Source organism: Silurus aristotelis (genome assembly GCF_946808225.1).
Source record: "Silurus aristotelis genome assembly, chromosome: 8".
NCBI lineage: Eukaryota > Metazoa > Chordata > Actinopteri > Siluriformes > Siluridae > Silurus > Silurus aristotelis.
Window position 1 is genome coordinate 21,329,325 of NC_139581.1, and position 23,518 is coordinate 21,352,842.

At 35.9% G+C, this 23,518-nt stretch overlaps 1 protein-coding gene across 6 annotated transcripts; it reads right to left on the minus strand.

The window, feature by feature from the left end:
* Window positions 1-23,474, minus strand: sytl2b (synaptotagmin-like 2b). 6 transcript variants are annotated; one of them, XM_083549344.1, is made up of 19 exons: window positions 23,401-23,474; window positions 18,474-18,703; window positions 18,378-18,389; window positions 17,068-17,219; window positions 16,869-16,956; window positions 15,701-15,743; window positions 15,451-15,541; window positions 12,652-13,626; window positions 8,390-10,930; window positions 7,693-7,785; window positions 6,734-6,828; window positions 6,389-6,502; window positions 6,096-6,265; window positions 5,313-5,415; window positions 4,967-5,128; window positions 3,062-3,140; window positions 2,449-2,536; window positions 1,277-1,482; window positions 1-921 (listed from the first exon to the last, which is right to left on the minus strand). In XM_083549344.1, exons 2-19 carry the CDS (start codon window positions 18,572-18,574, stop codon window positions 773-775), a joined length of 5,262 nt encoding a protein of 1,753 aa, XP_083405470.1. In that variant the 5' UTR covers window positions 18,575-18,703; window positions 23,401-23,474; the 3' UTR covers window positions 1-772. The 6 variants fall into 6 exon arrangements, with proteins under 6 accessions (XP_083405470.1, XP_083405471.1, XP_083405475.1 ...); XM_083549345.1 differs by lacking the exon at window positions 18,378-18,389 and having other exon boundaries at window positions 12,652-13,623; XM_083549349.1 differs by lacking the exon at window positions 18,378-18,389 and having other exon boundaries at window positions 12,652-13,623; window positions 16,887-16,956; window positions 18,463-18,703.
* Between the last annotated feature and the right edge of the window lie 44 nt (window positions 23,475-23,518).

Consider the following 23,518-nt stretch of genomic DNA (forward strand, 5'->3'; position numbering starts at 1 on the left):
TAACATTCAAGAAAACAATTTATTAGGTGAATTTGCAATTTTAGTTAAAGCGACAATAGGTATGACAGTTGCTGATAAAGTAGGTGACACCAAATGCTGTGAATTTTTTCAGATATCCTTCACAATGTAAAGCTATTATAATAAAATAAAATGCTTTTCATAATCAGTAGGATGGCTGTAAAAAATACTAATATGATGTTAATATATGATTAGAAGTGCTGAGTTTTGTCATTCAAAATACTATTTATACATTCACTGAGCACTTTATTAGAAACATCTAAATAACTACTCATTCATGCAATCATCTAATCAGGCAATCAGTTGGCATGTAATGTAAAAAATCTTGTAGTTACAGTCCAGCACAAAAATATAAATCTAACCTGCCTTGTGTCAGCAGTCCAGACTGGTGGAGGCGTTATACTGGTGTGGGGAAGGTTTTCTAAGCACACTTAGGACCTGTTATTACTAATTTTCGCTTGAAAGCCACAGCCTATTTGAGTATTTTTGTGCATTAATATCACAGTTTACCATCTTCTAACACCTGTTTCCAGCACGATGCGGCATGAAATTGCACCTGAAAAAGTCTGCAGGAATTGTGTGATGCAATAATTTCACCATAGACCAGAATCTGAGTAATGTTACCAACATGTTGTGGAATTCAAGCCATGAAGAACTGAAAATCGTTTAAGAGCAAAGGGGGTCATTACAACATATTAATGAAACATCTCCTAAGTGCTCAGTGAGTGTGTAATCTTGCACTTTACAATCAATGCTATTTCCAAGCATTTTTTGCTGTTGTCATCATTCTCAATGGCAGCACATCCTCCACCCACTCATTTGGCGAATCTATCATTCTTTGCCATAATTCCACCTCATTAGCAACAGAATCCATCCAGTCCACTTTTTTCCCACAAGTCTGCCCTGTGAAAGAGATAGATGTTAGTGTTCATACAAAGCTGTTCTGATCTAGTGTATTTTTTTTAAATGATCATTTATTTGTAGTTATAGGATGTTTGTTCATTGTTAAATGCAATGCAATCCAAAGCATAATCTGTGAAACATAAGATACTTTCTGTATTTAACATATTTTTACTGGACCACCAGTGCACACGGGTCACTCATAGTGACCTGTTTAGACATGAGGGTGCTATTAGCACACGGTCAGATGTACTGCAGAGTTTGAATCAGCAAAAACTGATTTTCAGAAATATCAAACCAAAACAGACGTGATCTCAAGTTTTTAAAAGTTTCTGACTCCAGCAATGAAAGTCTATACCTGTTCCCAGGCTGAGTCTCACTCCTCCCACCAGGTGATCAGAGAGTCGTTCATGGTCCCATACTGTGAGATCCACACAGGTCTCCTTTAGATCCTCGGCCCTGAAGCCATCATACACCATTGTGTGATTAAAAACAGGGCTTGATGCCCTCTTTAACAACCGTGTCTTCTGACAGCTCTTTTTGCTGGTGTCTGGCAGCACCAAACTATAGAAGCAAACATGGACAAAACATGACAGGTGTTCAAAAATTCATATTATTGTAATTTTTGTCATAAAATTGAGAAACTCAGGAAAACATTTGTCAGAAAGTGACATAATTTAGTTTAACCCCATGTGGAACAACAAATAAAATGGCTTTAAATAAACTTCAAATGAATGACTATTATAGAAAGCAGGAATGAAATAATATTTAAAATAAGTTAAAATATATGACAGGGTATATATCATCTTTCATTCTAATATAAGTATAATTTCCTAAAATGTTGTTGACTAAGGTAGAAAACTGCAAAAATGGATGTCATTCAGTCTGGCAGGTACATTTTTGTGACCCAAGATGCGCATGCATCATTGCTGCCTGAGATCCCTGTCTACTGCATATGAAAGACTAAGATATTCCCCTGACTCCAAGTGCAGATGTTCACTTAATGACTTCATTACTTTATCAAAGACACCTCAACATATATAGGTCACATAACCTATATCCTAACTAAACACAACAGGTTTAATTGTTAATTGCATTTTACACCAAACTAGCACAAAACGCAGATAAAAAAATATTTACATAAAAGTCAGCAGTATCAATACTCTTATAAGTATATAAATAACATTCTAAAAAAAAAAAGGTCTTACAAATGACCTCCTGCAGCTAAAATATATAAAACTGTATACTATAGAATGTCAAATCTCTTTTTATACACTACTAAAGGTGTTGTGATACATGCATATATATATATATATATATATATATATATATATATATATATATATATATATATATATATATATATATATATATATATATATATATACATACAGTTAGTTTGTTATTATTACACAATAAAACAGAAATATACAATTAAATTATTGAAATTATACAATAAAAATGTATACAACAAGGCTAATACAAAAGTAATACAATAAACCAATAGCGTATGCTCTTTAAGCACATTACCATTTCACATATGGGTTTATAGCTCCACCTCGGATTGGAGGAAGGTTCTTGCAGTCTTTGACCCAGATATGAATTTCACCTGATTTAGCTGGAAAAAAGAAAAAATGGAATAAAAAAGGACATAACTCATTCTGTGGACCTGTTTTGTTTACTTCAATGACCTTTATATTCAATTAATTTGATGGCTGTTTACACAAATGACAATAAAGGATATGATTGCTACTGTATTCTGCTCATCCAAAAACTCTGCCACAATATGTTTATAGTGTATTAAACATTCCTTCACAAAACATATTACCGTTTGCCTACTACTAATCCCCATAATATGTATGCTTTAATAGGTTAGAATTGCACTTCCTGGAGTCCCCAAAAGAGAACAGGTTTCCCATTTGAATCACTGAAGGGTCCACTCCAGGAGTGCTTACTGATCATTGTCTCTGGCTTTTTCATTATGGATCACCTCATTCTAATTCTAGCTTTAAAGAGGTTTAAAAGTTGGCATAAAGGATTGGAAAATGAAAAAGAATAAATGTGTGAACAAAACAAGACTTCAAATGACTGAATTCAAAATGTAAAGATATTTTAAAAGTCATAGTAAGTCATCAACTCTTACCGAGGGAGATGTGAGGTAAGAACCGTATGGCTAATTTCATCTCTCCTCTATCATCTGTCAGTAGAATACTGCTTGTGGCCTGAAAAGACAGATGTGGGTAAATTACAAAAGCATTTTGTCTACATAATTTATATTACACCACCTTACTGCAAATTCAATAGACTGAAATCCAATTATTTCTAAATGCAAAATATACTGTGGGGTCTAAATGTACATGACACAGTAAAATCAGATTTATTTATTTTGTTAAAACTGCATACAAACAGAGGATTTCAAGTCAAGAATTTAGATATTGTCTGAGTTTCACACACATACCCACACAACCTCTACAAAACCTGCTTACAATTTGTGTTATTGATTATTAATTTCAATGATCAATAGGAAACAGAACTGTCTCAATGCGCCCCAAACTCCTTTTGCTACAAGTCTGCATTTTCCATCAAAAACACATTTCATTCCTCATAACTGTCACTGCCAAAACCCCCACCACCACTGGAGTCCCCTGTATACTCCTTCATGACTTTCAGATATTATGGAGTGGCAAGGAAATCAAAGTGGTCCTCTAATTGCCATATGTTAAGTCAAGTGGCTTTTATTGTCATTTTAGACATATAAAGTATAGTACACAGTGAAACAAAACAACATCCCTCTAGAACTGTCCACCAGCTCCCTAGTCTTGTCCTTGCCTCAACCACTGTGGAATATCCCAATGCCAAGTCCACCACAAAAATTATTTTAGAATGTCTTGACCTTCAAGAGATTTTTCAAGGAAATGGACATTCAATTACAGATAAGGCGGACATAGCAGGTCAGCTTAGATTTTTAGGAAAGCAAAGGTTCCCTAAGATAAGTTGTCTTTTGTTCCAAAGATCCCTTGTGTCTGTGGTATCTTATGGCTCTCCCTTTTAGTTGTGCTGTTGTAGCGAGTCTTGCTGGAGTCCCCAACTTCACAGTGTCCTTAACTTCATTACAACAATAAGGATACATAATAATCCATATCCTTCTCTCCCTGTCACCTCTCTCTCTCTCTCTCTCTCTCTCTCTCTCTCTCTCTCTCTCTCTCTCTCATGCTCCTGAGGTTCCAGTGACCACTCTTTCTGCTCCTTTCCTCTCCTCGGATCTGCCCACTTCGTACAGGCCTGCCTCTGGATTGTGTTCTCTTTGATTGGAGGCCACACTGTGCAGCAGGGGAGGGTTTCTTAACAACACCCTGGGGATCCATGAAATTACAAAGTAAGAACAGGAACTCTGAGGATTTGGATTTGGACTTCAGTTAATGTCAACAGTCTGCTACACTGACTAAGGACTACAGTTTGCATCTGATCACCATCACTGCACCCCGCAACATCATTTAGCTGTAATAAATGGACAACCCAGATGAGGATGGGTTCCCTCTTGAGTCTGGTTCCGCTCAAGGTTTCTTCCTTATGCCATCCCGGGGAGTTTTTTCTTGCCACAGCCACCACCGGCTTGCTCATCAGGGACAAACCTACACTTATAAAGAACATGCTCATTGTTAAAACCCCTGTACAAATTCCCTCAGTCTTGGAACAGCTTTGTTTTGGTAAAAAATTTAATCTTATACAGAGCGAAGAAGGTGATCAGATCTAGTATTGCATCAAACAATAATGGCTCTTTTTTTAATCAGGTCTTTCTCACTAAATAATTAATGGTCGGTATATTAAGCTAATCATGTCCTTGTCAATTAGCAAATCAGGTCTATGTAAAGAATTTAAAATGGTAATTCTATGTGTCCACCATTTTTCTTTATATTATTGGTCCAGTCGGGGTAGCCATAGACTAGCAAAAGATGCAGCAGTGTCAGAAACCACACCGTTCCAGCCTTTGCTTGACAAATATAATATATACAGTGAATTCCTAAAAATAAAAAGAGCTGTACTATACCCTTTGTTTGAGGGATAAGCAGTTAATCTGAGGGTTTTTAAAATCCCACTTGGAAAGGTCAATCTCTGTTTCTCCCAGGAAGCTGTTCCGACCAAATGTGTCATTGTGCCAAACAGACAGGTTAAGCATCTCGGTTTTAACATACTCCATTTGAACTTTATACTGTATGAGGTAAAAAAACAAAAACAAATTAAATATCGTGATTAATATAAATAACAATGTGTATAAAATATATGTAACTATAGAGTAATTGTATTATTTGTATTATTTGCCACGACACATTCATATCCTATGGTAGGTAATGTATATAGTATAGTACAATATAAATGTATTGTATAATCTTTACCCTTAGAATCTCATTATATATGGGGTTCAATGTCTTCTTTTTCACTGACGTTTTTCGTTTACCCAAATTGGCAGTGTCAGGTATAAGATAACTTTTAACATACCTAAAAAAAAAAGGCACATGTAAGTAAACATATAAATTTGATCAAATATACACTCACCTCTTCATGTGGCAGCAGTGCAATGCAAAATCTCATGCAGGTATGTTTAAAAAAAATGGAAACACTGAATTTATGAGAAAGGTCAGTAGAGAATTTTTCGATTAGTGGGTCACACAACATGCTGAATTCTGAGGTAAATGAGTTTTAAAAGACCACATTATGTACCACTCTAGAGGCTGCAATAAATCTTTATATAAATAATAATCTATAAATACAGGCTCACCTATACTGGACAGCTGGACAATTAAATCAAGGTCAAATAGTTTTATAAAAAAATATCAAGTTTTAATTGTTCCTAAGGTTTTGATGTCACCACACTCTCCTATCTGCATGAACATTCTTAGACCTTTATCATCAAGCTGTTTCCAGCAACAAAACTGTGGTTTATTATTATTTATTTATTTTTTCACAGCCTGATGTGCATACAACTGATGTAAATGAAAAACTAATCTGGCACAAATAAACATATCACATCATTGGTGTTTGTTGTTGAGATGAACTACAACTCTTGTACCTGCAAGATGTTTATTTATTTCACTGTTACAAGGTTGGCCTACTGATTCCAAATAACATGGGTATGTATCACATATAGCAAAGTAGTACAAACATTCTAGGCTACGCACGGGTCAGATCGATTCCTCTTCACGTCCACTGGGGCCAGATTTTGGCACTGGACTACAAAAATGTGGAGCTCCCTCATCTTCTGGACATAGTTGATTGAAAACTTGATGATCCCCTGAACTTTAATATTCACATAGTCTGCACTGGAAATGCTTATTATGCTCCCGCTCATCTGTGGGTGTCAAACACATGTTGCGACAGAATAAATATTACTATAAGTAGTTTTAGTGCATTATGATAGTGATAATTGCAGAACCTACCCAAAGTAACATCAAGCAAAGAAACATCAACATACCGAAGACAACGTGGCCATGCGTGAGTTGCTGCTAAGTTTAGCTTGGGGGTTGCTGTTTTTCCAGTATTTTCCACTGTTAGAGCTGCACTCTGAATCACTCTCATTTCCATCATCCTAAATGAAAAACCACAAAATTCATCATTATTAAAAATACTGACCCATGCAGCACTGTCACTGCTGAAGTCCCTTTAAAATCTCAGATTTTTATTGTGTGCTGTTTTGCATTTTGTTTTAGTATTGTTAAATGATTTGTATGATTGATTCTTTAGTTTTGTCACATCCTTTTTGGTTTCTAAGAGAAAAAAAGATAACCTTGAATAATCATTACATATAATCCTGCTGTACCTCAGTCTCCAAGAAATTAGGAACAGATTTGCTGATTTTCCTCATACGCTCCCTATCTGAGAAGGAAGATGTGGATCGAGATGGAGTGCTGGAGACTGTAAAAATATAACAACAATGGTTATTTCTGGGAGGTATTTACTAATTAAATTCTTAGCATGTCTAATGACAAAATAATTTTTTTTCCTATTAGAAAGCTTCATACACTGTATAGACAAACGTATATGGACACCTGACTTTTCCAGCCATATGTAGTTTTTCCCTAAATGGTTATCGCAAAGTTGGGGACACACAATTGTATAGGATGTCTTTGAATGTAGTAGCATAACATTTCTCTTCATTAGGAATAGGAGAACAAACCTGTTCTATCATGGGAAGTACCCCTGTGCACAAAACCAGCCCCATAAAAATATGGATAACAGTACATGGGTTGGACTGAAAGATCTTGAGTGGCATACTACAGAGTCCTGATCTCAACTCTGTTGAACAGCTTTGTAATGAATAAGAACACTGACTGCACCTCATGCCTCATCACGTCAATAACATCAGTATCAGACTTTATTAAAAACGTTGTGGCTGAAAGAACGAAAATCTCCACAAACACACTTCAAAATCACCCCAGAAGCGTGAAGGTCATTATAACAGCAAATGTGGAATGAGATGTTCAAAAAGCATAAAACAAATCATATGATTAGGTGTCCAAAAACCTTTGTCCATGTAGCTGTTAGATTTTGAACTCAGCCATGGGTTTGCATTCTCTATGGTTAGGGTAGGGTTAATCCTTTTAAATATATAGGATATATTTAACCACCATACAGAACCATGACATGAAAATGAAAAGAAATGCAGATAGTCTTGCAATCTTTTGAAAAATATTTCAAAAGATCAGATTTATTACACTTACAATAGAAATTTCCACATGACTCATATTTTGTGACAAAATGAATACAACTAATGCTCACTTGGTACTGCAGTAATGTCTTCGAGGCTCTTATGGTATACAGGTCTAGTGGCTGCCCGTCTTAGCGCTTCCTGAACTAGGCTCCCATCAGGTACTACCACATTTGCACATTCGCAGAACAGAAATTACACAAAAAAGACAGTTACATAAGCATAGATCAAATCTACAACAAGGATATATAAACAAAGCTGTAGAATACTACAAAGCTGGAGCAAAATTGATCACAACAGGTTTTCACCTACAAAAACTCTCAAACAAAGTTGGTATGACTCCTGGTTTAAGGTTTTCCTGCCATACAAGTGTTTTTAAAAATTCCAGCCAAAAAAAGTAAAAAAAAACTCTTCGAGCTGTTAAAAATATAAACTATATGAAATGTAATTTGATTTGGAATACTTCCCTTAGACTTAACATCATTAAAATGCAATATTAGGTAATAAAATGTAATGTGTAACATGATCTTAATCTTAAAACACTGCAACACTCACTGTATATAATAATATAACGGGCAATTTATTGGGTTAAAATATGACAAATGTCTATTTTATAATACAATAAAGTGTCTTTATTTTCGATTGACTAAGTGTTGCACTATTTTCGCCACAATTTTTCATACAATTTTGGATTTTAAGTTATCCTTTCATAAACATTAAATATACTATATCAGTAAAGTTTTGGAAATTGAAAAAGGTATGTCTCACAGTTTGAACTTGTCCCAGAAAAGGAGTCATCTCTGTTTAAGGACCCACGGTTGATATCTTCACTAGCATGTGAGCTGATTTGCCGTTCCAAGTTCCCCCTCCTGGTGCAAAGCTCTGAGTCCAGGGGAATATCATCTTGCTCAGCCCAGCACCTCACACCATCTGTCTGAAATGAGGTGCAGACTAATTCACTTATCTGCTCTTTATCCTGTGGAGAAATGTCCTTGCCTCGCTTTTCTGTGGTTCCCAGGTAATGCTGGTTGTCTCGTGGAAGAAACGACCTTGCAAAAGTTTGAGAATCCGAATCCTCAGAAGTGCTTCTTTCTGTGACTTTATGCTTATTCTTGGTGACTGAATTCTTTTTCACTTGTAAATTAACTTCTGGTGTTCTTGTGGAGGAGAAGACTGTACTTTCAGTTGTTTTTCCAACCTGTGGAAGGACTGTTTCAGATACTTTCCTGGACTGCAATTCTAAATCTTCATCTTGATCTTCGATGTTCACTGCAAACATGCTGATGGCACGCCGAAGTGAATTTCCTCTTCCATTTAAAGTTCCTTTGCCACTACTTCTAGTTTGCTGTTGAGATTCTTTATTGGGCAACCCTGCAGGTTTAGGAGATGCTTCATCTTTTGGAGAGAACTGTGTGCCACTCTTTGGATGTGTATAATCAGATGATCTTAGAACATCTAGCTCAGTCGGAGAAATATACAAGTTATCTGTGGTATCAGTTTCAGGATATTTGACATCAATTTTTGCTTTTGGAGATAACTGGAGCCCTCTGTCTGTCTTTGGAGACATAGCATTCCCACTATCATTTCCAAAACCTTGGTCTGGCTGATTTGGGCAAACATTTTGATTTAAAGAATGCCTTGCATCCACCAGTTCAAGCTCTTTGTGAGTTTTTGCATGTTTACCTTCCTGATTGGATGACTCCCTGCTAGTTTCTGCCCAGAAGTCACGAAGCTTTTTGAACTGTAATCTGTTCATACCTTCTTCTGTGACAGTCTTCTCTACTCTGTCTCGTAATGGAAGAACTGTAAAATTGACAGTTTCTGCTTCAGTTTCTGTACCTATGGATGTAAGATCATGCTCTGATTTGGTAAACCTTTTATTCAGTTTTGTAGATTTCACAGGTGATTTACTTTCTGCTGTTGATTTTATATATTTTTTTGATTGCAATTCTTCTCTTTCCCAAAATGATTTGAGTGCTTTTATTCTTTCTGCCCTGTTGTCTTGTTGCTGCTTGCTTTGCTTTACTAATGAGACATGGATTTGTTGCTTTAAGTGAACATTAGATGTTGGTTGAGGGTTTAGCTGTGATCCTTTTTCCTCTGACTTTACTTTTTGGTTAAGTTCTAGTACTGCTGAAGTCATATATCCTTCCTCACTACTATTAATATTTTCTCCAACATTTTCTTTGCTCTGGTCTCCTAGCTGGAACACAAAATCTAGTGATGAGGATTTTTGGCTCAAATGTTTGCGTTTATCTTTGTCTGAGGTTATGCTCTGAGCCATTACATCTTTCATTTGATTTATATCACTTATTTGTACTTTCATCTCATTTGCTTTATCTCTAACATGAGCTTGCTTTTTGGATGAGTCACGGACAGTGTTATCAGATTCTATCTCATTATAAATGTCCTTTACATATGATTGCTCCTTGCTTTCAAGTGCTGAATATTTTGGACTTATTATATTAACTTTGGTTGGTTCCTCTTCATGATCAGTTGCCTTCTTGACACCATTATTTTGGTTTTCCTGTTCCAAATTTATTCTTGGTTTGCTAACTAGCATTCCTGGGCTCTCAGTGCTACCTCTATCCCACATTGACCTTAAATTGGCAGTTTTTGGGGAGCAACTCCCCTCAAGGTCATGTTGAAGCAGATCTGAAATTCCTGTCTGGTCAACATTTCTACATTCTTCTTTTTTGCTAGCTGTCTCAAGCAGTTTCTCTTTTAGACTTGATTCTCTAGAGTCCAACAGTCTGTTAGGGGTGTCCTGTGCTGATGTGTTATAAGATCCCATTCCAGAGGTTGCGTTTGCGCTCAATGGGTTAGTCTCACCGATTAGTTCTTGAACACCCTGAGAATTTATAGAAGCCTGTTTCTTATGCACATTCAGCTCTAAATTAAAAAACTCATCATTTATCATAGCAGCATCTTCATCCATATGTTTCGGGACGATCAAGTAAACATTGTTCTCCGGCTTAGGTCTTGAAAAGAGCTCCTCTTCAGAGTCAATGTCATCAATCTTAATGTCCTCAGTGTCCTGTATAATTTCCTCACAGTCATGCTTATCACTGCTGTCAGAACTTCTGCTAAACCATTCTAGAACTTTAGCAATGGAGTCTCCTTGTTCTTCAGATGTTTTGTGAAAATGAGAGTTCATCATGAGAGGATCTTTGCAGTCGTCCATTTTAGTGTCTCTAGATACCTTTATATTAAATGGACGTGGCCTGTAGTCACTTTCATGTGCCAAAGGGGGAGACTCTGTCTTATTTGAGGCATTAGTTGGGTTGGTGGCTTCATAGACACATTGGGCTATAAAATGAAATACATTATTGAATAAAATATATGAGACATTGTTGTTAATTTGCTATAATTGTTAAACAGCATTAAAAACATGAACAAATCATAATCTGTGAGTAATGATCTAAAGGTGTGACTGTAATACTGTTAAAAACTATTTAAAGTAGCTAAGCTATGGTTCAAATATTGAACCTTATTGCTTATTGAAACACAGTTAACATTATTTAACTATATTTAGGCATCTAAAACTGTTTTTTGTTCAATTTGTTTCTGGTTATATCTAACACGCTATTTATCAAGGAATCTTACATTAATCAGTATGACGCTAGCTATTAGGTTAAGCTAATCCTACAAATTCAGTTCAACAGCTGCTTCTAATTAATTTAATATTGTTAATTCAACAACACACGAAATGTTATTAATCCCAATGACACTCATTACTTGAGCAGTTAGTTAATCAACAGCGATAACGCAAAGATAAGCTGCCTTTCTTTATGCGATTATGTCATTTACTTCCTGCATTCTGCTTCAAGTCTTCAATGTCGACAGAATTAAAATTTTCAAAACAAATACAAACAGAAAAACATCCATCCTCTGGTGTATACACCAATGACCATTCTACGATAATTGTAATTAGATACTGTAATTGAACTTGGTTGAAGACAATCGTTTGAACATTACGATTTGTTTCATTTAAAAAGAATAGAAAAAAAGGTGGTAGTTAAACAAGTAGTTCTTGTACTTTTAGCTAGCAGCCCAAAAGTGTATATATATATATATATATGTATATATATATATATATATATATATATATATATATATATATATATATATATATATATATATATATATATATATATATAAATCTATGGCGGCTCATCAGAGCCAGCAAGGCCTTCACTGATCATAATCACTGACTTGCGTTTTAGTATTTTTTTTGTCCATGAATATGTATTTAATTATTCCCAATAGTCTATTCCCTTCATTTCACATCTTTCTCTCCTTTGTGCTGCTCCTTGAGCCCCAAAAGCTTACGTTATAGTTTCTATCCAGTCAAATTTAAGCCATCACATCATTTTTTGCTGGGGTCAAGGGATTCTGCCTCTATCCTTCAGAATCAGCAGTGTGGGTGCCGTGTATCTTAAAGAACATGAGAATAAAGCTGTTGCTTTAACCAATCAGATTACAAGTTGGTGATTCTGTGGCCAACTAGCAGGCATACAGTAATGTGAACATCCTTTGATTGGATGGTCAGAGAGCATAATGGTCAGAGCTTGGAAATTGCAGCTGTAACAAACTGCCAAAGCTCAAATATTCATATGGATTTAATAGATGTTTTTTTTATTCCACAACTGCATGCAATTGATTTGGTCCCAGATACACATGCAAGGACATTTACAAGACATTTCTTAAGGAACGCTGAACATCGTGAGAAAAGGTCAGCCCAAACTGTTGCTAAGCTTTTTCATGTTTCTTGTTGAATTGCGTTAATTGTGTTTCTTGCTTTAGTAATGGATTCATTCTTCCTACATGTCTGTGATGCAATGCTCTGTTATACTGTGTTTTTCTATAATATTGATGGTTTCTATAGATGTGCCATCTTAATGATGGTATTAAGCGTTGGATTGATTCAGGTAGGACAACACTGAAAGCCTAGGTGTAAAATGACCAACAAATGTATTTATACATATTTGTACAGAGTATACTATATATAAGTCTATAGTTCTTCATACCTGTAATGCTCAAAGGATGATTTGCTTTTTCCTCTGTCTTTTCATGTTCCCTCTTAAATGCCTTACTTTCCTCTTTTTCCAGGTTCTTTGGTGTGATTTGAGAGGTAGTGTAATTTATCGGTTTGACTAAGAGTGATTCAAATGGTGATGTGGCCTTTTTTCTAGGAAAGGGCCGAGGTTCTTTTAATATATCATAAACTGTTTTTTGTTTTTCTGCTTCTGTAGATACTGTACAATTAAGAGTATTTTCAGATTTTTGCTTTGTATAGATTACATTGTCTGATGTTTTTTCTTCTTTATTTGATTGTGTGCTAGAACTCCGACTCAGTCTTGGCTTGGCTTTTGGCTTCTCTGTCTGTGTTGGATTATTTAACAACAATGAAGGTCTGACAGGCAGTCGTGATTTTGGTATAGTAGACTTCATTGGTGAAGTGGGCTTCAATGGTCCATTGTCATTTAAATTGACAGAAGACTTATCTAACCTTTCCTGTGTTATGGTGCTCTCTTCAAGAATTTGTTCAGAACCAGTCACGCTGGAAGCCTTACTCAGGGATTTGATGGGTTGAGGCAGCTGGCTCTTGATGTTGGAATCACTTGAGCTGAAGCTGGAACTGTGTTTGAGGATACCTTTTGGTGGAAGGGACCTGATTTCTGAATTTGTAGTCATGCTCAGAGTGGACAGAGTAGACCTGCTGTCTGAGCTTGTAGACATGCTTTGGGTGGACAGAGGGGACTTGGAACTGGAGGTGGTAGACACACTTTGTGTGGACACAGAAGCATTTGTAGACACACTCAGAGTGGAAATAGAGCTGTTGCTGTCTGTGACTGAATTCTGGACCTGAAAAATCTTAGTTCGTTTTTTTGGAACAGGTTTTTGACGAGGAGTTGCTTCATGTAAAATATCAAAGGCTTTGGTCTTGGCTTCTGTTTGTGATCCTTCTATTTTTGATCCCTCTTTTGGAGGAAGCACTTCTGCTAAAGAGGTAAGCAGGTAAATATAGGTCAACTTAATTAAAACACCAATTACTTAATAACTTATAACCCTGAAACAGATTCTACCCAATCACCTTTATTTATACATTCATTGACAACTTTATTAGAAACACCCACTTATTGGGTACCCCTGCTTATTCATGCAATTATCTACCCAGTCAATCATGTGACAGCATGTACCCCATACAATCAATCATTCAGGTCTAAACTAGTTAATTTTTATGTCAAACATAGAGAGAGAGAAACATTTTAATCTCAATGACTTTGTCATGGTTGTTGATGCCACACACAACAGTCTCACAAAGTTACACAAAGTGTAGTTTCCACAGGTCACTTTGTCTTTTTCCAATCTTCAACTGGCCAGTTGTAATTACTTTAAATTGAGATTCTCTAAATTGATTGGGAATCTGACGTGGTCTTCTTTTGCTGTGACCAATCTGCATCAAGTTTTGGTGTGTTGTCCATTCTTTGATACTCAAGTCAAGTCAAGACGCTTTTATTGTCATTTCAATATATAGCTGACGCATTACACACTGAAATTAGACAACGTTTCTCCAGAACCCTTGTGCTACATAAAACAACTTAGAGCTACATTACAGTAAATAGACCTACACAGAGCTAAGGATTATAGTAAGTTGTCAGAAATGCATAAGGTGCATCATGTGCAACCGAGTGCAAACGGTGCAGACAAAAGACAGTACAACGGACAACACAAAACAGCGTAGGGCAGATACACAAAACATACACTCCCACAGTAAACCTACTGTGTAATGTGTTATGCAGTACAATGTGCATTAGAGAACTGTAAGCAAGAGTGTACTAATAAATATAAACAAAATATAAAAACAAAAATTTGTGCAAAACAGCAACAGCAGCCATCAAGTAGCTATGCGAACAGTTATAATATAGATATAATAGAATAATAATATAAAATGGGTGGATTTGTGTGTGAATCGAAATTAGTATTGAGCAAGTGTTTGAGTTCAGATTTGTAGCAGCTCAATAACATATAGTTATATGAGTGTGTTTCAGTTCCAGTTTGGTGCTGTGTGTTGAGAAGCCTGATGGTTTGAGGGGAAAAAACTGTTGCACTGTTGTGTAAATGCCCGAGATAGAGGGGAGAGATACTGTTCTGCTCATCATGGGTGTAAAGAGTATATAGCCTACTAACTTGAATCAGTCTGGCTATTTTGACCTCCCTACTTAAGCATTTTTCCACCACAAAACTGACACTCGCTGATTTTTTTTATTTTTTTTTGCATCATTCCGTGTAAACTCTAGAGACCTAGACATAAAAAAATCCTGGGAGATCAGCAGTTTCAGAGATACTAACATGACTCCTTTTGGTACCTACAACCAAGCCATGCTCAACATCACTATGCTCACATTTCTCCTACATTCTGATATATAATGTGAACATGAACTTAAGAAAATCACATCATATCATACCTTTCATAGCATTCTTCTGCTGCCATGATTAGTTAACTGAATGAATAGCAGGTATAAAGGTGTTCAATAATAATGTGGTCAGCGAATGTATACGTATACACAAAGCCGCCAGTACACAAAGTGTACACATGCAATTTTTTTCTCATGTGTTTGGAAGATCTAGTAAATAGTCTATGAAATCCAGGAAATACATTTGCGTAAACTCAAAACAGCCAAAGGCATGTTTTTTTATTCAGCTTGCTTGTTTTAATGAACACTATCTCTCTATATTACATTATTGATTTATGCATATTTACAACAAGCCTAGCATTTTGCAAAAAGCCACATCTGAAACGTAAAATGACATGTAACCTGTACCTGGTGAATTCATAGATTCAGGAAATGAAGCTCCATTGGGTAAATCCATTTCTAGATCAATTGGCACATTATTAAATGGATTGTGCCTTTGCTGGCAAAAAAAAGGAAGAAAAAAGTAAAGATTAGAGCAAGATTTTATTGCCTACAAAAAATAGAATGTTTTACAAAAGAGCCTGATTTTTTTCAATGCTTACATAAAAGGTCAGTGGAAAAATACAGCTTTATAGTAAACAGTAAGCAGTTTGCCTACCTTGTTTATACTTTCTTGCTGAGTCTCTTTTGGTCTCCTGTTACTAACACAAAGAGAAGAAGTGTGAAGATGCAAAATTGTTTTTGTTTTGTTTTTGTTAAGTTTTCTTGCAAAATTTTTACAGACTGTATCGATTCAAAAGAAAACATGAAATGTTAAGCCTTTGAGGAATGTTGTAGAAAACTGCATTACTGACAAAATAATGGTTTAAGAAATGTTTAAATTGGTTTATGGTTATGCAAATGAATGTCTTCAAACTCCTGGCTTTTTAAGACCTGCACATGTTGAATTCATGCTTATTGTATAAACTTTGGATTGCATTATGTGCTCTATATGGCAAACGTTTGTGGACAACTAACCATCATACCATAGGTCTTTTTTCCAAACTGTAATGACTTGCATGCAGCCAAGTTACAATTTCCATCAATGGAATTAAGGGGCCACAACATATTACAGTACGACAATGCTTTTGTTCACAAGTTGATAGGAAATAGTTGGAGTGGAAAAACTTAAGTGTCCAGCACAAAAGCCATGACAAGAACCCGTGTGGGATAAACTGGAATGCCAAGTGCGATCTGGGCAAATAGAAAGCATTCCCAGTGGAAAGAGTGGAAGTTACTATACATTACAGCAACGGAGCACTAGAACTGGGCACGATGGTCATATGTCTGCAAACCTTTGGAAATATAGTGTGCATAAGTCTTGATGTTCATTCAAATAATCAAGATGAATCTGCTGATTTGAAAATTGTTCTAGATTTTTTTTTAGAACAGACAATAACGCAAAAATCTCACTCATTTCTCATTTTATGTATATGCATAGCAATAAAAAGGAGCTTCTACGGTTTACTCAAACCATGTTATGGAAACGCCTCTGTTGACTCTTGCTTGACTCATCCAGTACTTCGAATCATAAGATTTCCACACCTCAAAAACACACATGAGCTATTTAAACAGCAATTTTATCCATCGCACAAGGTTTTCAGGTATGAGCAAACCTTAACTGACAAACAGAGAGTACTGTCAAAAATATTAGCAAGACTCATCTCTATACGCATATGAACGTGGTGTCCGTATGACAGTACATCCTTCGTGTTTCTTTAAAACAATCAATGCTAATTCAAGCAGCCAAGACAGGACTAAAGTAGAAAAAACTGTTAGATTATTGCTGGAACATTGTTTCTGACCTCTCCTTTCCTGTCAAGAGATCGTTGTTAGTTTTACTGGGTCGCTCTCTCCATGACTGTGTCAAAAACTCTGAAGACAAGACAAACACATTGCTGTCAAAAAGATTAAAAGATTTGTAGCTGTTTGTGCCAGGCTGTACAGCACACAATATTTCTGTATGTTTAATGCCTGGAAACTCACCGACTGTCATGGGTTTCTTCTGTTTCATGGATGCCATGATGATATCGGAGCCATGAATTCTGTCCTGGTGTCTCTGAGACTTTACCTCATAAAACCACTCCCCTGTGATGTACTTTAGTTTGCCCTCATCAGAGCCTTGCTTTTGCACATGCCTAGTATGCAAAAAAAACCTTTTCAAAAATGTCAATGAATTCAGGTGAGGCAAAGAAACCATGGTTAGTGGGTCCCCATATTTCACAATTATTTCTTTCCACTATCAGGGATCTGTACAGATCTAACCCTAGTAAGCTCATCTGCCTGACTGAAATCTGGTTCGCATTTGTGACTTCTTGATAATGCATGCAAGAATACAGTTTAATATCATATATTATTAATTATTTGTATATTTGTGATGAACTGAAATCTAATTGTGTGCTACAAGTCAGATGATTTTCACCCATTCCAAAAGCATTCATCAGAATCTTGAATGTCACATTAGGCAGGGTTTTACTGAACCTTTTTTTAGGGTATATACATCTTGAACTGATGAGTATATATGGTGAGTGTACTGAAATGAAACATTTCTCTGCAACGAAATTTTTTGCAACATTAACTTGCTGAACAGAAGCAACACCGATCTGCTCTTGAGCCTCCTGAATGACTAACAATATTGACAGTCTCTTGAGACAACTGTGTTTGCTTAATAAATATAGAGAACAGTTTGTCACACAAGAAACATTGCACTCAACTACAATTTATTACTTGTTGCCCAGGAGGTCGATGTTCCAAACTCGAGAGCTTAATTTAGCTGTTAAAAGAACTTTTTGAAAAATAATAGCATTATATTTGAATCTATGAGTTACATATACACACATACACAAAGGTTTAACACAATCCTAAAATCAACTATCAAAGGAAATGATTTTAAAAGGTCATAAAACAAAATGTTTCGAACCATAGCATTAAATTAAAACAATTTGATTAAAATTATCTGGACATGACCGGCAGATTACATTCCCAATTTCAGGGAAACGATTGTGTTCTGGTCATATGAAAAGGGCAGGGCAATTATTCCACAAGGGTAGACTTAATCCTTTTATCCATGGTTGAGCAAAGCAAAGAAATCACCCAGTTGTGGCCAGTTTCTGCATTCCTCCTTTTATGTCCATATTCTTTTATTACATGTGCAGTCTGCTTATCACTGGCTGCTTAGTATGGTTCGCACTTAGCAACAAAGTAGAGAACCGTTTCACGTTCACTCATATAGACATTTTAGCATCGTCTGAATGTTTTTTGTTCAAAGCCCAAGGCAATGTAATTATCCAACTCACCCTGCAGCAGTCCTATGAGTGATAAGAGGTAGAGATCAGCCCAAGCTTAATTACATTACAAGACATACATTAATGATATTATTACGGCGGACCTACTTGACTCGTTCTTCCTCTGACTTCTTCAGCTCGGCGTCTCTCTTTAACACCGCCATGATCGCCTCCTGCTCCTCCTCAGTCAGGTAGCTCAGGTCTAACATGGTGATCAGTTTAGTTTGAAATCTTCCCAATGTTCTTCAGGCTTCTGGTAGTCACCTGTGCTTGAACTGTGGTTTGTTTACAGTTCCGGCCTTTAAAATCCTTCATCACACACTACTGAACAGCTGCATCTACAGGGCAGAATACGTAAGATTCAACACTGTCCTGATCCCCTCACCTGATCAGATATGCTTTTTAAAACTGTATACATATAATGATTATTCAGCCTTAAAGTCTATATTCATTTGACACCCAATTGCGCTGAAACGTGTAGTACAAAGAATATTCATGAGTGCATTGGCCTTCACAAGAATATTGTAAATTTTTTTCATTAGTCAAAAAATGCAAATAAAACAAAAGTGAGAATATTTTACTTATACTGTATAACAACTATATTAACTCAGTCTATTTAAATATTCACCAGCAGTCCATACAGTGTGGAACTCAACGTCTTGATTCCTTAGTAGTACCGTTTATTACCTTATTGTTATTGATTTTCTTTTTTACAAGAAGCTACGACTTCTCATGAGTTACACCTGCTTCAGCGAGTCTCAAATAATAAAACTTCCCATGAACCACAACCCACCGTCTAACATTCTACCAACTACAGCAGGTTTTATCTCTGTTAGCTGAACAAATATTTGTGCAAAGATGTTAGTGAAGCTATTTGCTCAGTTTTACAGCGTGATCAAGCAAACCAGAAATGTAATGAGAATGAAATAGTACTGCATGTAGTATATATACATGTGTAAATGTACAGTGTATGTGTATGACAGCACATGTTTTAAAGTGTGGGTGTTTTGCCTAATGAGGCAGAGTGACTTTTCCTTATGCCGTGAATCCAACCTTTAACTAATGGGAACTTATGTATACATTCATCATTCCAAATATATTAATGTTCTATATTAACTGGTTCCATTAGCACAAGTTGTTGCAATGCACATTCCACAGGCACGTTTTCATTTCTGATGACTGATTTAGGTATTTTTATCTCTTTGAGCTCTACACTTTAAACATTTATGTCCACCAATTTTGGTCTATTGGTAAAAAACATTTTAGTTATTATTATTATCCTCAGACACAGACATATACCATATGTTTCAGCAAACAATTTATGTCGAACACTCTCTCTTTACTTCATGTAACTGAAGCCAGAAGAACAGTGAAAACCAAAATCCCTGATTATAAATAACAGAACCATGTTTCCCTCCACATCTCATCTTTTATCATTCAGTCACATATTTTCTGTCTGGACAAATAAGATTTATTTCTTTATATTAGAGCTAATTGGACACAAGTTAACCCTTTTGAGTATTTATGGCTTAATAGTCACCTGTAATTGCATTTCACTAACACATTAATGAGATTTATGTCTGGGATTTTGCCATGTTTTGGTATTTCTTCCTAGAAAATCAGCATCAGTACATAAAAAATGCCATTGATAGTGTTAACATGTCACATGTCCAGCCTATAAAAGGATAAATAACACTTTGTAACACTTTGTACCTACTAAGAACCAAAGAATTTTGGTGCATAAATAATCACTGAAAAAGAAAACATGGTTATGGTTTATACATTATATCACTGTTTATGAACAAAGATTAGAAAAGGAGTACAGCTGAAAATTGTAGTATACAGAATATCATAATTATATAGTTAATACTGAGGCTGAGCTTGCTTTGCTGAATATTCTGGACAGTAGATTCTGAAGCCTGATAAACTCATACCAAAAAAAACTCATACCTCCAAAAAATATTAGTTTGAACATATTAGCTGAATCTTTGGTGGTGTCTTTATCTTGAACGAAAAGGTAATGACAGAAAGATATGTTGTGAATGGCACCAGAGGGGCTAAAGCCAGTAAATGTATATACTGTAATTGTATACAAAGTGACCTATATCGCAGGTTTTCCTGAAAATATAGTGTAGACTTCTGTAAGTTGAAGCTAAAGAGTTGTCCCTACCATAGTGCTCAAATGCCTGCTAATCTGGTACCGTTACTGCCTCCCAGGCTCAGGTTACTGTCTATGGTATTTCTGCACGTTTTTCCCCCACTTACTCTGGTTTCCTTTCACCTCTCAAAAACATGATGATCAGTAGATCAGCTACTCACAACTGCGCCAGGTATAAATAAATGCAAGCATATGTGAATGTACAGATGCAAGAGACACCAAACCAGGGTTTCCACACCGTATCAGTATAAAACAATGATTGAAGATTTGATAAATATATGTATATATCAGTAATTACTCTTTGCAAATTTGCAGTACTGTAACGTAGCCAATGTTAAGTGTTAGCTTAAAAAGCACAACTAATTTAACAATGTGAAGAGCGAGATGGAGACTAGGAAGTATGCTTAGTTGCAGAGTAATATCTGATTGTACAACTGTTTGGCAATGTTTCATCAATGGCTCTGTTAGCTTTTCAAGTTTGTTTAGATGCCTGCTCTGGAAAGGATTCCACTGAACACAATGTACCTACAACAGACTCGAAATCAACCACAAGTCGAGCCAGACTACATAAAAGAATGTATCAAAATAAGATAGTGGATGGAATGGCTATACTAGATTGCCCTAGATGTGAATGTATTCATCCATCTTGAGCCTGATCAGCCATCTTGAGTCTACTGATATGTATGAATATTCAGTATCTCACAAAAGTGAATACACCTCACACATATATCTTCTCAAGGGACAATACTATAGAAATGAAACTTGGATGTATTTTAGTGTAGTCAATATACTTATATAATAGTACAGTTTACAGAAAATAACTCAACATACAACCATTATTGTCAAAATAGCTGCTAACAAATGTGGCAGCACCAAATTTTAACTGCTCTAATACAAGATACACAAATTTGTCTGGTCCTGTCAAACAGACAAAAACATGCACATGATGAATAGAGCATGTGGCTTTGCATGGTTACATGACATACAGCTGTAATCACTTAGGGTGTACTCAATTTTGTTGCCAGTTATTTTGACAATAATGGCTGTATGTTGTTATTTTCAGAAGACAGTAAATTGTCTGCTATACAAGCTGCACATTACTCTAAAATATCTCTAAATTTAACTTGTATGGGGTGTACTCACTTTTGTGAGATACTGTATATACTGTATTTCTGTAGAAATTACTGCACATTATGTGGTTTATGTATAGAAAGGCTATGCAAATAACAATTGTGCCATTGGCACTGGAAGTGTGAATGTATTGCGGATATGAAGCATAAAATAGGGATGTGTTCCAGGAGGAGAGGTGGAGCTACTGTAATTGTAGGATAAATGAAAAGGCTGAAACGTGTTGCCCGGAGAGGGAATGAAATTATGAATCATCATAATGAGTAAGTTATATCATTTGACTTAGTTAATCAAGACCCGAACAGGCATTTTCAGCTCCCAAACCATTTCATAATAAATACAAAGTGACATTACGTAGAGTGATTGCTGGCATTATGGAGAGTCATTGCTTGAGTAATGCTGTTCTATGAAAGCTCACGATACCTTCAATGTAACATAAAAACATATTTTTTTATTTTATAGAAAGCCTAAAAAATATTATTTTAATTATTTAAATTCAAAAAGTATTGGGTCACCTGACATTTCCTGCTATATGTGTTTCTTTTCCAAACTTTTACCACAAAGTTGGAGGCACTCAATTGTATTGGATGTCTTTAGATGCACTGTAATAAAATTTTGCATTCACTTGAACTTGTAAACCCAAACGTGTTCCAGCAGGGCAATGCCCCTGTGCACAAAGTGAGCTCCTTGAAGATCTGGTTTACATGCTTTGGAGAGGAAGATCTTGAGTGGCCTGCTATAGAGCTCTGATTTCATCCCTACTGAACACATGAATTGGAACACTGACTGCACCCCAGGTCTCCTCACCTACATCAGTACCTGCCTTTTATAATACCCTTGTGACTGATGAAAATCCAAAATCTAGTGGAACATCAGAAGATCAGCAGGTCAGCATCCATTTATTGATTGTGCATGCTGTGTCTGTATTTTGTATATTATTTTCATTCTGAAAATTGTTAATTCACTTACAACTTGCAAATTCACAAACATCTTGAATAAGCATCAGTGAATCTGACCTTCTTTGCCTCATACACACTGCTGTATGCCTCACCATACAAACTAATGATCAGCTCAAACATTTATAAATGTGTTTTGCATGTAAAGATTTTGATGCACACAAAATGAACTGTACATCTACAAGTGTCACTCAATAAGAACCAATTTAACGAGTCGACTCGTTCATGAAGGACAGGCAATAACAAGATTACAATATGACAAAACTTCAAACTTATTTCCATTAATCTTTTGTCTCTAATATAACATTGAACATATTTGCCACTAATTCAACAAGTTATTAACTGAAGTCAAACTGAAGACAAATAAACACCATTATGTATGAATTCAGTTGTTATCGTGCACATTTTCAAGTGTCGATAAAAAACTGTATACAAATAGAAATGCATACAAACACGGTAAATGCTGATTCGACACCTTTAGGTGTTTATTGAAAAACTGTAAGCTGTTAAAACTCTGACCTGTTACACATTAAACCTGATAAAAAGAGCAAGCACGAAGCCAAAAGGTTCGAATTTTCACCCAATTCTCAGACAAGTGTACATTTACATCCATTTTAAACACTCTCATATGTAAACATGTTTGTAAATGTGTATATACATGCTGTACACTAAACAGGATTAAATCTGATGTCTGATTTCTGCACTAAACTCACACATCATCTCTCAGTTATTCAGATTCAGTAAACTGTGACTGCTTTGTTTTGTTTTCGACTTATAAAGTAAGAGCTCTTACCTTCAGCTCCTCTGAGAGAAGATCCTGCTGTATGTTTACTGAGTAGCTGTGTGTGTGTGTGTGTGTGTGTGTGTGTGTGTGTGTGTGTGTGTGTGTGTGTGTGTGTGTGTGTGTGTGT

What these genes read in the sequence shown, in the direction of transcription:
- sytl2b (XM_083549344.1), bottom strand. Translation starts at nt 18,574, where the DNA reads ATGTTAGACCTGAGCTACCTGACTGAGGAGGAGCAGGAGGCGATCATG. An exon ending in AGGTCAGAAACAATGTTCCA is followed by an intron (nt 15,744 to 16,868) that starts GCAATAATCTAA and finishes TCTTTGTGTTAG; the next exon opens with TAACAGGAGACCAAAAGAGA. An exon ending in ATAAACCCATATGTGAAATG is followed by an intron (nt 1,483 to 2,448) that starts GTAATGTGCTTA and finishes TTGCTTCTATAG; the next exon opens with TTTGGTGCTGCCAGACACCA.